This window comes from Acytostelium subglobosum (genome assembly GCF_000787575.1).
Source record: "Acytostelium subglobosum LB1 DNA, scaffold: scaffold25, whole genome shotgun sequence".
In the NCBI taxonomy this organism is placed as follows: Eukaryota; Evosea; class Eumycetozoa; order Acytosteliales; family Acytosteliaceae; genus Acytostelium; species Acytostelium subglobosum.
The window spans coordinates 118,910-134,182 of record NW_012236508.1 but is presented as its reverse complement, the minus strand read 5'-3'; the positions used below and the strand labels follow the sequence as shown (position 1 = coordinate 134,182).

At 44.8% G+C, this 15,273-nt stretch overlaps 4 protein-coding genes across 4 annotated transcripts; 1 reads left to right on the top strand and 3 right to left on the bottom strand.

Moving 5' to 3' along the window:
- Window positions 1–344: 344 nt before the first annotated feature.
- SAMD00019534_100220 (hypothetical protein) lies at window positions 345–3,038 on the top strand (the record flags this gene model as incomplete). The annotated part of the gene is made up of 3 exons (XM_012894661.1): window positions 345–672; window positions 883–1,834; window positions 1,904–3,038. The coding sequence occupies 3 exons, from the start codon at window positions 345–347 to the stop codon at window positions 3,036–3,038; spliced, it is 2,415 nt and encodes an 804-aa protein (XP_012750115.1).
- A 1,598-nt stretch (window positions 3,039–4,636) lies between these two features.
- Window positions 4,637–7,127, bottom strand: SAMD00019534_100210 (hypothetical protein; the record flags this gene model as incomplete). The annotated part of the gene is made up of 2 exons (XM_012894660.1): window positions 4,637–6,004; window positions 6,069–7,127. The coding sequence occupies 2 exons, from the start codon at window positions 7,125–7,127 to the stop codon at window positions 4,637–4,639; spliced, it is 2,427 nt and encodes an 808-aa protein (XP_012750114.1).
- A 328-nt stretch (window positions 7,128–7,455) lies between these two features.
- Window positions 7,456–9,142, bottom strand: SAMD00019534_100200 (hypothetical protein; the record flags this gene model as incomplete). The annotated part of the gene is made up of 3 exons (XM_012894659.1): window positions 7,456–8,278; window positions 8,361–8,461; window positions 8,654–9,142. Coding segments are annotated over 3 exons (1,413 nt in total), but the record flags the coding sequence as incomplete, so codon positions are not given.
- A 232-nt stretch (window positions 9,143–9,374) lies between these two features.
- On the bottom strand, window positions 9,375–15,093 carry SAMD00019534_100190 (hypothetical protein; the record flags this gene model as incomplete). The annotated part of the gene is made up of 5 exons (XM_012894658.1): window positions 9,375–13,412; window positions 13,480–13,815; window positions 13,880–14,381; window positions 14,458–14,621; window positions 14,692–15,093. The coding sequence occupies 5 exons, from the start codon at window positions 15,091–15,093 to the stop codon at window positions 9,375–9,377; spliced, it is 5,442 nt and encodes a 1,813-aa protein (XP_012750112.1).
- Window positions 15,094–15,273: the final 180 nt, after the last annotated feature.

Genomic DNA, 15,273 nt, shown 5'->3' with positions numbered 1-15,273 from the left:
TTTGAAAAAAGATTTTTCGTTACATTTTTTTGCGCGGGAAAAATTTTGCACCAGAATAAATAATGAAGGTTCACAAAAGAATAATTTTGAAAAGACAGGACTTGATAATTTTAATTAAAAGTTCTCAAAGAGCCATTATGATGCCAAAAAAAATCAAGAAAGGGGATGATAAAAAGCATCGAGACCATTTTATTTGAAAAAGCATTTACCACATCATCAATCTCATCGATAAACTAGCCGTGTCGTTTCATAAAATATCCAAATATTAATTAGAACTAGTTCTTTTAAACCGTCGAACATATCAATTGATTTACAAGTTCTTGATCATAATTAATACAACAACAATGAATCAAACAAATAGAATATTCATTTACTCATTATTATTAGTCACCACACTCATCTGTCTTGACAGGTGGTCCACAGTACAAGGTCAGGCCGCCTCAAGTTCTTGTGCTGGATCACCTGTTACCATCAGTCTACCAACTGGTACACCCTACAACACTATCAATATCAAGCTACCGTTAAACAGTCTGGTGGTCCAAAGTAAACCAGGAACTGAGTGGGGTGCCGTACTCTATGGTGATGGTGAAGCACTAGGCAAGCTATCAATCGCACCTGGTTCAGTTACCAATGGAGTTCTCTCTCTAGTTGTCACTGGATCTACAACACCAGGTACGACATCTTCAACCATCTCTACTATCTCTACCACATCATCATCACCTCAAACAACATCATCAACTTCAACAACATCATCAACAACAACAACAACAACATCACATTCCACAACTGGATCTACAACAACTCAGACACCAACTATAACTGCAACAACAACAACGACAACAAATTCTGATACTACTTCTACTACTACCACTACCTCAACAGGTATTGTACCAAGTGATGGTAACATTTTGAACTCTCGTATCACCTCGACAACCATATTCTCAATGATATCATTGTTCCTATCTGCACTCTTCTTGGTACCCAAAGTTCGCCTGTCACCAATGATCGCTACCATAATGATCCCAATGATCTTTGTCTGCCTACCTCTACTAGTCATCTCTGTACCCAACCCATTGTTTTGGTGCCAACGAGGAACACTTGTTATCACCTACCCAGCAGGTGGTCACATACTGGTCAATGGTCTCCAACAGCCAACATGCTCTGCCAACTCATCCTCACCCCAATCAGTCCAGACACCCACAGTCAAGTATGTCCAAGAGTTCCTCGACACGTTCTGGTTCTCAAGTCCTGCCGTTGTAGACCTTGACAATGATGGTGTACCTGAGTTGATCGTCTGTGAATCAAGATGTCGTGTCTACAAAACCACCCCAACAATCAAGCAGATTCAATCTCTGGTCGTTGGTCAACGCGTGTACGCTCCACACTGTGTCACTGACCTAGACAACAATGGAAAGATTGATCTCTGCTTTGCAGGTGGTGCAACAAAGACGACGGTCAACTGCTATGAATGGGCAGACAACACAAACATGTTCCAGGTCAAGTCTGGATGGCCAGTGAGAGCGGGCACAGCTGGTGGTACAGAGGTACGAGGAATGGCCTGTGGTGACATTGACCAGGATGGTAATGTAGACATTGTAGTGACCTCTACAGATGATAATGTACAGGTCTATGCCTACAACTATAATGGACAACTAAAGTCAGGATGGCCTCGTTACAACTTGCTACATGGAGCAGACAATGATGCAAATCCAGGATCAAACGACTTTGATGGTCGTAACCTATATGGTCACGAACGTTATGGTACCTATGGTCTAAACGTTGGTATTGGTAACCTTGATGATACTTCAGATTTAGAAATTGTTGTTACATACGAGTAAGTACAATATGTTACAATCCTTTTGTGAAGAAATACATACTAACTATTACTATTACCATTCCAAAGTAATCATCAACTACAAGTATTCAAATATAATGGTATAGCATTGAATGAGAATCCAACCTATACTCAGAATCATATTGGAAACAAAGCAAAGTCTGCAATTGGTCAACCATTGACATTTGGCCAACACACTCCACGTTGGACTAAAAAGGTTGTGGATGAATATGTCGTCGTCAATCATGCCAATGGTGATTGTTATCCAAATCCAGAATCGGATGGATGTGGTGGCAATCCTCCAGCCGGCACTGGTCTCGATGAATGGCTTCAATTCACTGCATCACCTGCCTCTGTTGTGGACATTGACGCCGATGGAAAGGCAGAGATTGTAGTGTTGCCAAACTCTGAGATGGGAATGGGTACCAACACCTACATCACTCAGAACTATCGTCTCTATGTTGTTGATGCTGCCTATGGCAATGGTGGAGACCCACACGTTCAAGCTACTCGCGCCGGTCTTCGTCACACTGGTTTCGATGGCGCAGAGCCACCCGCAGGATCAATCCCTTCTTGTCAAAACAACACGGCCGATGCCTCTGCCTGTCGTATCGACAATGATTACCCTCCAAAGGGAGTGCCATCACCATCCTTTGCTGATTTCCAGGGCACTGGTAAGCTGTTAACTGTGGCTCCCTTTGGAGATGGAACAGTACGTGCCTTTACCAATGCTGGTGTTCAATCGTGGAAGTTCAACTTTGCAGCTGACCTCGGAATTAACATTCAAGTGGCAGCACTAGAGGCTAGTGAGGCAATGCTTGCGGACCTCAATGCTGATGGTGTTCCAGAGGTTGTGTTCTCTGTGTATGGCCGTCCAAACAAACAGGACCCCTCGATGCAGACCACTGCCAACCAATACATCTACATTCTATCAAGCGCTGGTACTCCTCTCTACAAGCTACCATTGTTCAATGCCAACACTAAGGGCAATACAGCAACCAATGGCAATGGCAATGGAATGTGTGGTGCACCAACTGTGGCTGACATTGATGGTGATGGACAACTTGAAATCATTTCTCATACGTTTGATGGTCGCATGGTGATCTTTACTGTGCCAGGTTCAAAGACCAACTGTTTGCCGTGGCCCACTGGACGTGGTGGTTTGATGCGCAAGGGTCAGCCAGACTACCCATACAATCACTAAATCTAGTGTTGTTGTATTTTTAAATAAACATTAGATTATTATGACTTTCAAACATCCTCTAGGGTCTTGATTGAATAATTTAGTTTGAGTTTGAGTTTTTTTTTTTGAGTTTGAATGTTGGGTATCATTTATTGGAGCATTGTGGGACCAGTAAATTGGCTCGTCAGTTAAAACATATCATTCGACTCTGGAAGTTCCTCATGTTACAATTTAGTAATAAGTTTGAGTTTGAATATTGGGTATCATTTATTGGAGCATTGTGGGACCAGTAAATTGGCTCGTCAGTTAAGCGATGTGAGCGGACTACAATGACGCCAATTCCACACTTGAAGTCACTGGGCGGCAAGTTCACTGGTCTCTTCCGCAAGTTCCACACACCTTGGATGGAAGGTTTGTGAGTCGTGAGCAACGATTTAGTAATAATAGGTTAAAAAAAATAAAATAAAAAATGATTTATCAAGAATGGGAATCGAACCCATGACCCAAACCGTGTTAAGGTTTTGTGATAACCAACTACACCATCCTGACTTCATATCCGTCAGTTAGGAGAGAGAATGGGTTATGGAAGAGAGACTTCACAATCTGCTACTTTTATTAACATTGATCCCAATGGCCGAGTAAAATATGAATAAAAAAAAAAAAAAAAAAAAAAAACATCCTGACTTCATACTCAACAAATGTAAACAATCAATTTCCTTAACAAGCGACAAAGGAACTCTCCCATTATCCTTTTGGCCCTCATATATATATATATATAATAATACATATATACATACAAGATACGTTTGTAGTCCTTGTGATCAGTTGGAGATAACTTATGCTCACTCTGTTGCGCTTTAAGTTATCTCTATCTTCTCTCTTTCTAAAGAGGGCGCAATCGACCACCCACTGCCCCTATAGTGGGTCAGAACTGAAATTAATTGGTTTTGATCAAGAGACACAGTCAAGCTGCTTGGTACCCTGCATCAGTCCAGTGACACAAGTTGTTCTGAACATCCCTCGAGCCTGCTCTAACGCACCAGCTCTAGCCTTTCATGTTCAACTGCTGATTGCCTACCACACCTACTTCTCTCTATCAACTCCAACCTACCCAGCCAGACAAACGAACCCGACTGCAGTGATACGCGCGAGGAGGCCGCACCAATGGCTCCACCACGCAGGCCCATCTGCACTCAGGATTCCCCAACCATTGACGAAAAGTTCCCACGAGTCTCAGGGTGCGACTCACACAGCGGAGCAGGAGGAGCTCCGTCCGTAAACGATGCGTCAACATTGGCATGCACGACCGCCGGCAGAATACTTTTTATAGTAGTCGGGTATTCACCTCACGTCCTACACGCCTGCACGCAAACCACGAGTGGTTTGCCACGTCAAGAGCCCAATCCCTCAGCCTGAACAGCACGCCAACAACGGCCATGTCCATATGAACAGGACTACCGCTAGTCTCCATGCAAACGATGGATCAACCCTTCTCTTACGACCTTCCGATTTTGAACAAAGTATTATTAATATTTTTTTGTCGTCGACTATTAAATTATAATCATTAAACGTGTTTACACTTTATTCTACGATGACCGACGATGAAAGTGCCTTGAACTTTAACGATCAAATCCATATGATCGCCATTTGACAGAGTCCAAATAGGTGCTTCCAATACTTGGATGAAGGTCCGGTATCTGAGCATGGATGGTGCGCACTTTTTGCAAGCCATAGGTGGACACCAGATTCAACACGGCCTTCTCCACGATTGGATGAACCTCTAGGATCTTCAGTCGGTCCGAGTAGTATCTGCTCAGTGAGGACGATGACAACAGGCAATTCCTAATGTCGCCAACAATCTCGAATATCTTTACAAGACACTCCACTGACTTGGGATGGAACTTCTCGTTGGTGATCAATTTGAGTATCCTCTCCGCTTCTACCAACTCCTCTAGACGATAGGCCAGCTGGCCAAGTCTGATCCAATCGGCAAGTGTCCTGTTGGGATTGATGTTCTTCATCGTGACATTGCTAAAGTGTTCGAGCGTGGACTTCTTTGTTTCCTCTTCTTCCCTCCACTGTTGGAACGATTTGTAGTCCTGGAACAAGGCGTGGAAGGCAAGCTCAACGTTCCTGTGGATTTCAACAGCGGGCAGGTTGGCCTTGAATCCACCAAGCTCAACAAGATGATGCTCCTTCCTATCTTTGAGAGAGTCCAGACCAAAGTGATTGATAAATGATTCGAGTACTGTGTTTAGATCTTGAAGGTTGACAGTGTTCTCATCAAAGTTCACTCGTGTAGGTCGTTTCTCCTGTTGCTGTGACAAGGCTGGCTCTGTTGTTGATGTAGTGGTGGTAGAGGTTGAGCTGTCTGTAACTACGTCGGAGGACGTGTTGTCCTTTTGGTGATCTTCTGCGTGGTCCTCTTCAATATCACTGCCATCAGAGGTGACGTCCTCCTCTCCCCAAAGACCCTCCTTTGGAATGTTTGATTCAGGTACGGGATTGTGTGACTCAGAGCCTTCGGTCAAGGAGCCATCGGTCATCACAGTGTTCTCGGTGGCTTGAGCTCTGTTGACTGGTGAGGTTGTGTTGTGACCATCTTTTGTGAGCGACGCCTGACTGCCAGATCCATCGTTTTGAGTTTGGTGCTCTCTCTCCTTTCTCTGTTTGGTGCGGATAGATACGGCCAGCTCGTCCAACACCTTTGACTTCTTCTCGTTTAGTTGTAGCCATCCTATCTTCCTAAACATCGAGACCAGTAGCGTATAGACCTCGGATGATTCACCCCTCAACGAGAGAGAGGTAAGCTGTTTCAAGAACTCATCACCTTGCTCCTCGTCAAACTCCAATTCCTCATCCTCCAGTATGGTCCACATGTTTGGATGATCTGGTGGCGGTGTCACTCTCTGGTACTTTGCCTTGCCAATACGATCAATCATTGCGTCATTCTTTAGGAATGGTGCATTGTTGATCATAATCAATGCCTATATGGTATTGGATATATATGTTAGAGATTGGATTGATGTGTGTGATCTATTATATACTTACCCATTCAAATTGACCAAGTTGTACAAGGATCCTAGCAGCAATCTTCCAACCACGCACCAATAGAGGCTTCAAGGCAATTGATTTCAAGATGGTCTTGAGAGCAGTGGTTGAGAGTTCAACCGACTTGTCAGAGTGTGCTGATTCCTTCTTTGCTTGGGCAAGCAGGGTCTCAGCCAATGTCATGAGCAATGATGTTGACTCGGGCTGTTGCTTCAAAGCCTCGGTGAGAGAGTCTGTGGCTGCCTGGAAGTCAGTCATCATTGTTTGGGCATAGGCAATGACCGAAGTGACCGTGGGTTCAGTCTTTCTAAACTCCTCAAAGAACTGGCGCAATGGCTCGTAACGATTCCTCGATGCAAAGTAGTTGCACAGTGTCTGTACCAATAGATTGTTGCTGTCATCCGTCTCGAATGCCTCTGATCCATTGAGTGTTTGCATCTGTCTGTCGACGTATTCACCGTCCAAGCCACCAAGCTTCCTGCCCTGCCAGAAGTGCTGATGACAGAGGGCAAGGAAGGCAGCCTCCTCAGTGGTGTCCTTGAGAGCAGGCAGTATCTTGACTGGACGCAAGAAGGGTGGAGGCGACTGGATGGCCCGAAGCATTGAAGAGAGGTAGGTCTCACGCCAAAATGACTCCTCTACAGTGTTCTTCTCACCACTCGCACCAACGCTGTAGACTACTGGTGTTGAGTTGTTGATGCCAATCTCCACGTGCAGATCCATCTTTAGGAAGCAGTTATAGGCACAAAAGTGACAGCCTTCAATCTTGTAGCTGCCACGACCAAATGATGACTTCTCCTGGTGCTCGACCAGTGTGCCCAAGTAGACTGCGATCGATGATGCCGAACTAGTGTCTACGCCACTCACCCAGTGGAATGAAGACAGCTTCTGTGGTTTGAGTCCCGGTACGAATCTTGGTGGTTCATAGCTCTTGATCAGTACACACAAGTCTGGTGGTCCAAGTCCTGTAAAGTTGACCAATGCCAACTGTCTCGACGCCAATGCCTCACCAAACACACCTTCTACTTTCTCCTGTATGTTGCCAATGTATTCACCCATCCTATCCTATTTGAAGAAAACAATATATGTATTTACTAGGCAGTTACTACAATAATCTATTCTTCCTATCTATCTATCTATCTATCTAACTAATTAATTAATTATTGAATAGAAGATGTTGATGTTGATGAAGATGATTGTTGTATTGGTGAGAAAGAGAATAGGATGAACTACACACACACCACCACACACACACACACAAACATATAATTACACACACACCATGATGGTGACCATTTCATTAATAGTTATCTGTGTGTTAACCACGTATGACTTACACACTCACACACTCTCTCATTTGGATTAATGTAACTTCCGTTTATTGATTGGTCAAACGCAGGACATTGCAAAGGACACACAGAGACTTTAGCACACGCTCTCGTCGAAGTAGTGGAACAATGATCTCGGCTGCCGCAGAGAGAATACGATAGCAGGTCCTGATTCGACCAGGTGTTGGGAATGGCCACAGTGTCCTCATCACTCCATACAGTGCTACGGCAAAGAAGTGCATTGCCAACACTGATGGTTTAGGACGCAGCCCAGAAAGCAGCGCCACCGGTCCAGCAGAGAACTCACCACCGAGGCCAAGGTAGCCAAGACAAGCCTGACGCAGATTATCATTGTCGGCACTAAACACTCTGTAGAGGGCGCCAGCCAATACGTTCATCGTTGAAGCCAATGGTGTGCGCTGTACTCTAAACTTGAGCATGATTGTCTTCATCCTGTCGTGGTCCAATAGGTCAGCCTGTGAGCAGTTGGCTAGCAGGCTGGTTAGGATGCAGACATCGGACAATGCCACGGTCATACCGGCACCAGTCAAGGGATGGCGCATGTTCCAAGCGTCACCAATCATTATGACACCTGGTTGAGCAATATCGTCTGGATGCAGTCGAGAGTTTGGCATCTTCTTGAGTTGGTCATTGTGGAGAGCGTGGATGAATGCTGTTCGCAATTGTTCTGGCAACTGTGGAGCGGTTTCCAATTCGAATGTCGATTTGAGTTGTGAGTTTGAAGGACACTTGTCGCCTGGTACATCCACCAGCACTCTAATCTCGTTGCTACCAATTCTATACATCAATATTGGTGATGGATCAACCAAGAATACATGTCCATGCTCAGGGAATGGTAGTTCACAGTCTTTCAATATCATACTAGTAGATGGTTGACCAGAGTGTTAGTATGAATGATGATGATGATGTTGGTGATCAACAGAATGTTCATGAACACACATACCCAACGAAAGTTGAAGTGACTTGGGGAGTCTGAGTGGTGAGAGTCCTCCTAAGATTAGAGAAACAACCATCGCATACAATTGTCAGCGGGGCATAAGCCTCGCAGTCCAACGTAGAGGGAGTGTTGTTCGATGTTGAAGGGCCCGCTACACTATATCTAATTCCTTTGATGACATCATTCTCTTCGATCAATGATTTGACTGTACCCTGAATCAATGTTACACTTATGGTTGTTTGATTAGTATGAAGGTCTCTATATATAAATATATATAAACCTATGGTTCAAACTTACTTCTCGACAAGTGATGCTTGATGACGAAGCTTCTGGACGAAGCGACCATGGTGAAAACTGAAGCCATTGATGGGTTTGGTTGAGGAGTCGCATGGATAGGAGAGCTTCACACTGCCATTTGGCTTGAAGATGCCGTAGCCGTAGGCTGGAGTGGCGTCAATGCCCTCAAAGCATTCGCCCATGCCCAGTTGTCTGAGTGCACGCACACCACCAGGTTGCATCAACTCACCGACAATACGGTCTGGCTCTCGTAGATCCCTCTCGACACACAGCACACGACGTCCAGCCACTCCTAGAGTACGTGACAAAGCAGCACCAGCCACTCCTGCACCAACAACAATTATATCATAGTTTTGATCCTCTTGTTGTTGTTGTTGATCCTGTTGTTGTTGTTCGTTTGATTGAGACAATGATGAGTTGTCGTTCTCATTTTCATCGATTGAATCTGATTCGATGTTGCTCATCTCATAGCATCTGTTTATATATTTGTTTTCTAGTACTGATATATATTAATAGAATAACAAAATACAGATAAATAATGTTATATTGATATGCGTTGTTGTTGGGAAACACGAAAGGTAAAGAGTCTTTGATCAAAGAACCAACCACATTTTTCATTTATTTTTATTTAATTGTTTATTATAAATATCTCTTTAAAGTTATAACATTATGTTACCTCCCTAATATGGATGTTGATGATGATGATGTTCAGATATGGATGATTTATTTCAATAACAATAACATCTTATCAACTTGAACACCAAGGGATGAATCCTTCTTTGCAGTCAGTTCGATCTCTTTCTTTGCATTGTCAAGATGTTTGCCCAACAATGACAAGATTGTGTTGTTCGCCTTGCCATCGATGATCAACTGCTCGATTAGGTCCAGCGTGGCCTTCCTCACCACAGAGTACTTTGTGGAACTCAAGCAATCCAACATCTTTTCAAACAGTGTCGTCATCCACTCGTCACTCCATTGATTGTCGCTCCACACTGCATGCATGATGAGCTTGAGTGATGTAAGTATTGATACTTGTTCGTTCCATATGCTGTGCACCACGTTGACCAGTAGCATGTCCATTACTCCAATGTTTTCCTGCTGCATCGTCTTGGACGAAGCAACAAATGCTTGACCAATGACATTGTAGATGGCAATGTGAACGAGAATGGTCAGTGGCTTCTGCTTGGGATCCACTTCCACCTCCATTCCATCGTCCTTTTCTTTCTTTTCCTGTTGTACAAAGACGAATGGATACAGTTCCTCTTTGATCTTGTTGTATAGGTCATTGATTTCGGCACCTCTGAACGATCCCAACATACTGGCAAAGTTGGTCAAAGCCTTCCTCTTGTAGTCCAGATCGTTCTTCTTGCACTCGGCAAACATTGCAGTCAACAGATCGAGTGCTGTGGGCACAGATCCATCCTTTGGCGCGTTCATTATGCTATCGGCACACACAGATGACACGGTGGACATTGATTCGAGTAGCGAGTCCTTGCCAGCGTAGGTTTTGCCCTTTAGACCCTGGATGAGCAGCTGGAGAACCTTGGGCAGATGTCCCTCCATTGAGTTCTTCATGTCGTTGGAGAGATGTGAGAGACACAGAGCCGCTTGTTGTTTGGCCGACCAAGAGTTGGACAGCAGGTTGGTAGAGATCAGCTTGATGATCTCCTCAATGTAGAGCTTGATGCTACCAATAGAGTTCTCTTCCCAGATGGACTTGTAGAGGTCGGCTACCTCTTGCTTGGGATGTGAGCGGAAGAAGTACATAAATGGAATGAGATCCTTGTTGAAGGATTGTATCTCACTGGAGGCCACCTTGTAGAGCTCCTTAAAGAACAGTCCGTTCACCTCGAGACCAACAATCTCCTCGACGGTGGGCGCCTCACCATCTTTGTTTGGAACGACCAATCCCATCACCTGTGCAATCGTCTGTTTGATGACCTTGTTGCTGTTGGCCTTCTTGACACAGATGGCCAGAGTGGAGACAAACTGTTTGCGTGTGGCGATTGACTTGTCCAGGATCGAAGGGAACATTGTAGTTATGAGCTTCTGCAACACTTGCTCTGGCACGTCAACGACGATATAACGTGATTGGAATAGGTTGGAGATGAACTTGGCCACACCAACCCTGGTCACAACACCAACACTGAACTGTACCATTGTAATCACGTTGGCCATCACCTGGTTGATGTTGCTCTGGTCAATGTACTTCATACACTGCTCCAGAATGTCGTTGAGTGGTGATGCTTTGGACATCTCTATTCTGGCACGTTCCAACTGTTCCGGTGTAATGTTTAGTGACTCTGCGTGGAAGGTGGCATAGTTGAAACTGGCAGACTCTGTGTTTGACAGTGACTCGAGCAACACATGTACCATGTCGGGAACGTAAGGCTTGATCAACTCCTTCGATGTGTTGGTGATCTTTTGAAGTTGTTGAACGGTGAACACTTTGACCTCCTTGGAGTCGTTGGAGATACCCTTGGTGAGCAGCAGAGGAATCACAACCTTGAGAATATCACCTGATCTGGCCTTTGAGCTAGAAGTAGGGTCGCACATCCTGGCAGTGACAGTGCCCAATGACTTGATGGAGAGTTCTGCTGCCTTTCTAATGGACTCTCTAATATCATCCAGAGTCCTAAAGTTCATATAGTACAGATCCTCAATGTAGGGCAGTAGGTCATCAGTTGAGGCATGTGCTATTGTGTCTGGTATGGCTGCACAGCTGGCCTCTCTTACGCGCCATGCGTTCTGGCCCATACCCTGTATGATATCCTTAATGATGGGGACAAAGAATCTTGGGAATATGTCCTTGCTGTCGATGATCGAAGTCATGATGTTCTTCATGGACGAGGCAATCTTGGGGCTCGGGTCATACATGTATCGATAGATCTTTGGCACGAGATCGGATAGGAGAGGTGCAAACTCCTCCTTGGCCTTGGAGGCTAGTGATACAATGGCAAATGATGCTCCCTTCTTTGAGTTCCAAATCTGGTGGTGATTGGAGAGGTTCATAAACTTGTATATCATGTCTGGTTTGCCAAGGTCATTGGACAGTTCACTCAACTCCTTGAATGTGGCCACCTGACCAGTCTTGCCGACTGCACCCTCTGGAAGCAGTTCAGATGAGCCCGGAGCCTTTTGAGCAGGCTTGCCAGACAATGTCTTTGAGAGGTTGGACACGAGGAACTCTTTGAACTTTGGATCGTTGCTGCACTCATACACCAGAGTGATACCTTTGGAGGCAATGTCTTGGGTGAGTTCGTTGTTGTCGGCGAGCAGCGAGCAGAATCCATTCTGAATCAGTGTGAGCATTGATTGAAGCTCGGGTCGTGATCCAAAGTTCTTGAGCAAACACAACATCCATGTACCAGCGGAGCATCTAGTCACTGGTGACTGTCTGTCAGAGAAGTATGACGTCAATATCCTCTCAAGCGTGGCAATCAACTCTTTGTTCTTCAACTCGTTGCTTGGCGTGTCCATTGGGGTGTCAGCCTGTGGCTGTTCGTTGGTACCCACAAGCAGTGATCTCTCCTCTGATTGCTCGGCACGCAGTTCTTCCACAGTGAATGGTGAGAATGGATGAATGGCATCTGTGCCAATCAAGTGACCACCAATAATCAATGACAGAGTATCACCAACAGTGAATTGGAGCTCCTCGTTCTTGTTGTTCACCTGCTTAAATAGGCAGTCAACCATGTACTTGCGCATCTCTATCAGACTATCATCGCCCAGACTGATCCAACCCAGCGAAAGCAAGACCTGCTCAGCAACGCCACGCTCACTGGAAGCATCGAGCATCTTTGTCAACTCCTTGATGATCTCCTCCTTGTCCTCATTGGATGCATAGGGAATTGGTGAGTAGAGTGCGATGATACCAATAGCAGTGATGGCAGCACTCTTGATTGTGATGTTGGTGTGCTTGAACAGCGTCCGGATCTGTGCCAGGAATGACTTGAATCGCTCCTCACTGACATGCTTCCTGACGTCCTTCTTGTTGTGAGCTAGTGCTGCAACACTGTAGGAGAATGCCAGTAGAGGACCATACTGCTCTAGGAAGTCCTTCTCAGTGGTCACTGATTTGTGATAGGACTCTAGCAAAGCGTCCAATTGCTCGTTGGGTAGATGGCAAGAGACAAGACCAATCATCTTGGCGATAAGGTCCCTGGTTGGTAACTTTCCAGACTTCATCAAGTTGTTGAGCAACTCAACCTTGCCGGCGAAGCGAGGCTGCAGGTTGGGACAGAGACACAAGAGGTGAAGCAGGGATACACAGCTGACTTGGTAGAGATCATCGCCAGCCTTTGAGGTCAGTGCCACCTCGATGAGATCGATGTAGTTGTTCAGTGTGGACTCTGGCAGCGATGCGAGGTATTGACTTGGTAGCTTCTTCAAAGAGAGTGCAGTCTTTCTTAGGGATGTGCGCAACAGGATAAGGATGTGTTCAAAAGAGACGGCAGTGTAGCCCAACACATGAATGACACCTTGTGCATGCTTCTTTGCTGTCATGATCTCACTCCTGCGCTCCACTATGTAGTCAAGCAGTGCTTTGAAGTCTGGATAGATTGCGGACTGTGGATCGTCGCATGATGTCATCATGTTTCCACTGTGCTCATAGGGCTCCAATCCTCTTCTCGCCTCTTCCCTAATGTCTGGACGTGGATCACCAACTAGAACCAAACTAAAGTATCTAGATCTAACATTGTCAAATGTGAAGCAGTGTTGAGCCCATTGTAGAACGATGTATCTGGTTGTGTATTCAGTCTAAGAGATGTTTGTTAGTGGACATGTCATTGTTGTTGTTAAGAGTGTTGATGACTAGACTACATACATCATTCAAGTGATTCATAAGTATACTTATCAATTGTGTGCTTATTTCAGGGTCCTTGCAATCAATGAATGCCTCTCTAAACATGATTAGAGAGTCCTGGATGGCACTGGCGACAACAGTATCCTCCTTTCCAATCTTGGACAGTAGCTTGGCCACCAAAGTCAAGTCCTTATTAAACAGTGCCTTGTTCCTCTTGCATAAGAGACCAAGTGAAATGTAGGTAAAGGCCTTCAACTCATTGATATCCTTTCCGCTCTCCTCATCCATCGAATCAAGTAGTTTCAATAGACCACTAAGAATGATTGGACCAAACTTTTGGATATAGTTATCCTCTGCCTATTGTATCTATGTTAGTAAGTGTCCTACAATGACAACAACAACAATTACAACTATTACTTACATGTCTAAATACCCATTGGACAAAGGACATGGCAGCTTGCTTCAACTTCATGGTGGTCTCAACACCATAGACACTCTCGAATATGATCTTTAGAGTGTCTGGGAACTTGTTGGCGGCCAAAAGGGAACGACAAAAGTAGTGAAGAATCTTCTCGCGTGTCTGTGACGATGCTGGTTTGCGTTGAGTGTCTGGATTGGCATTGGGCTCAGAGGTACTGCTGCCCTGGAAGATGACGTAAAGCTGGTCGATCAATGCCGTGTTCTCCCAATTGATCTTTGGCAGACGTTTAAGAGATTCATCAGCCTTCTTGTTGATGACCTGGTAGATATCGGTTGACGCTACGATACAATGAACAAGAATGTCCGTGTCAGAGAAGACACCAGACGCCGTTATAAAGTTGAGTATCGCTACCTTCCTCTCTGTGAGTGCGTTGAAGTCGTACTTGTCCAAGTTCTTTCCCATCATTCTTTGGAGTGACTGTAAGCTGTGGCATGGTGGGATACTATGAAGTTGAGGGAGAGAAGTTAGAGATTGTTTGATCACACCGTTGTTGTTGTGATGATGACAATACAACATACATGATGGCACCCTCTTCATTCTTCAATGTCTGTACACTTGGAACCATTAGGAACTCAAGGAAGAAGTCGAGCAACACCTTGCAATCCTTTTCATTCTTTTTGAAAGGGAATAACTTGTCCTTCTCAGCATCAGTCTTTGGCATTGATGTTAAACAGGTAAGGATCTGAATGGATGGATTTGAATGATGCCTTGTTAGTAATTATAATGGAGGAGGAGTTGGATCATTGACATACAGTGCAAACGATATGAGAGAATATATCCTGATGTTGAATGGGCAGTGTTGATAGACCCTCAACGACTGATGCCAAATAGTTGACGCTGGACTCTTTGGGCATCGTATTGAAAGCCTTCTCGATGTAGACGATGGCAAAGTTCCTGACTAGTGGCTGTGTTGAGGGATCTCTGTAGAGGGTCAACAGCTTGTCGATGGGATACTGAAGGTCCGATGCAAACATTGTTCGTTTGTTAAAGTTGCTCAACACCTCCATGGCTTTCTTCTTGATGTTGGCGTCTGGCGATGACAAGTGGCCAATGACAACAGCGAGGTAAGAGTCAAGGAACCTGTTGAACGGTGCGCCATTGTCTGTCAATGCAAACTTGAACAGAATAGTATCCAACTCCCTAATGATATCCATTTGAGGTGTTGATTGTTGTTGAGCACCTGTATTAGTTGTGTTTGTACTCATTAGTATATGTATATGTTATTATTATTATTCTTCTTTCTTGTTTATGATTTAATTTATTAATTGTTAAATCAAAAAGTGAAGATCACATCGTTTACTTTCAACACACAATCTTCTAACCACCTTCGAATC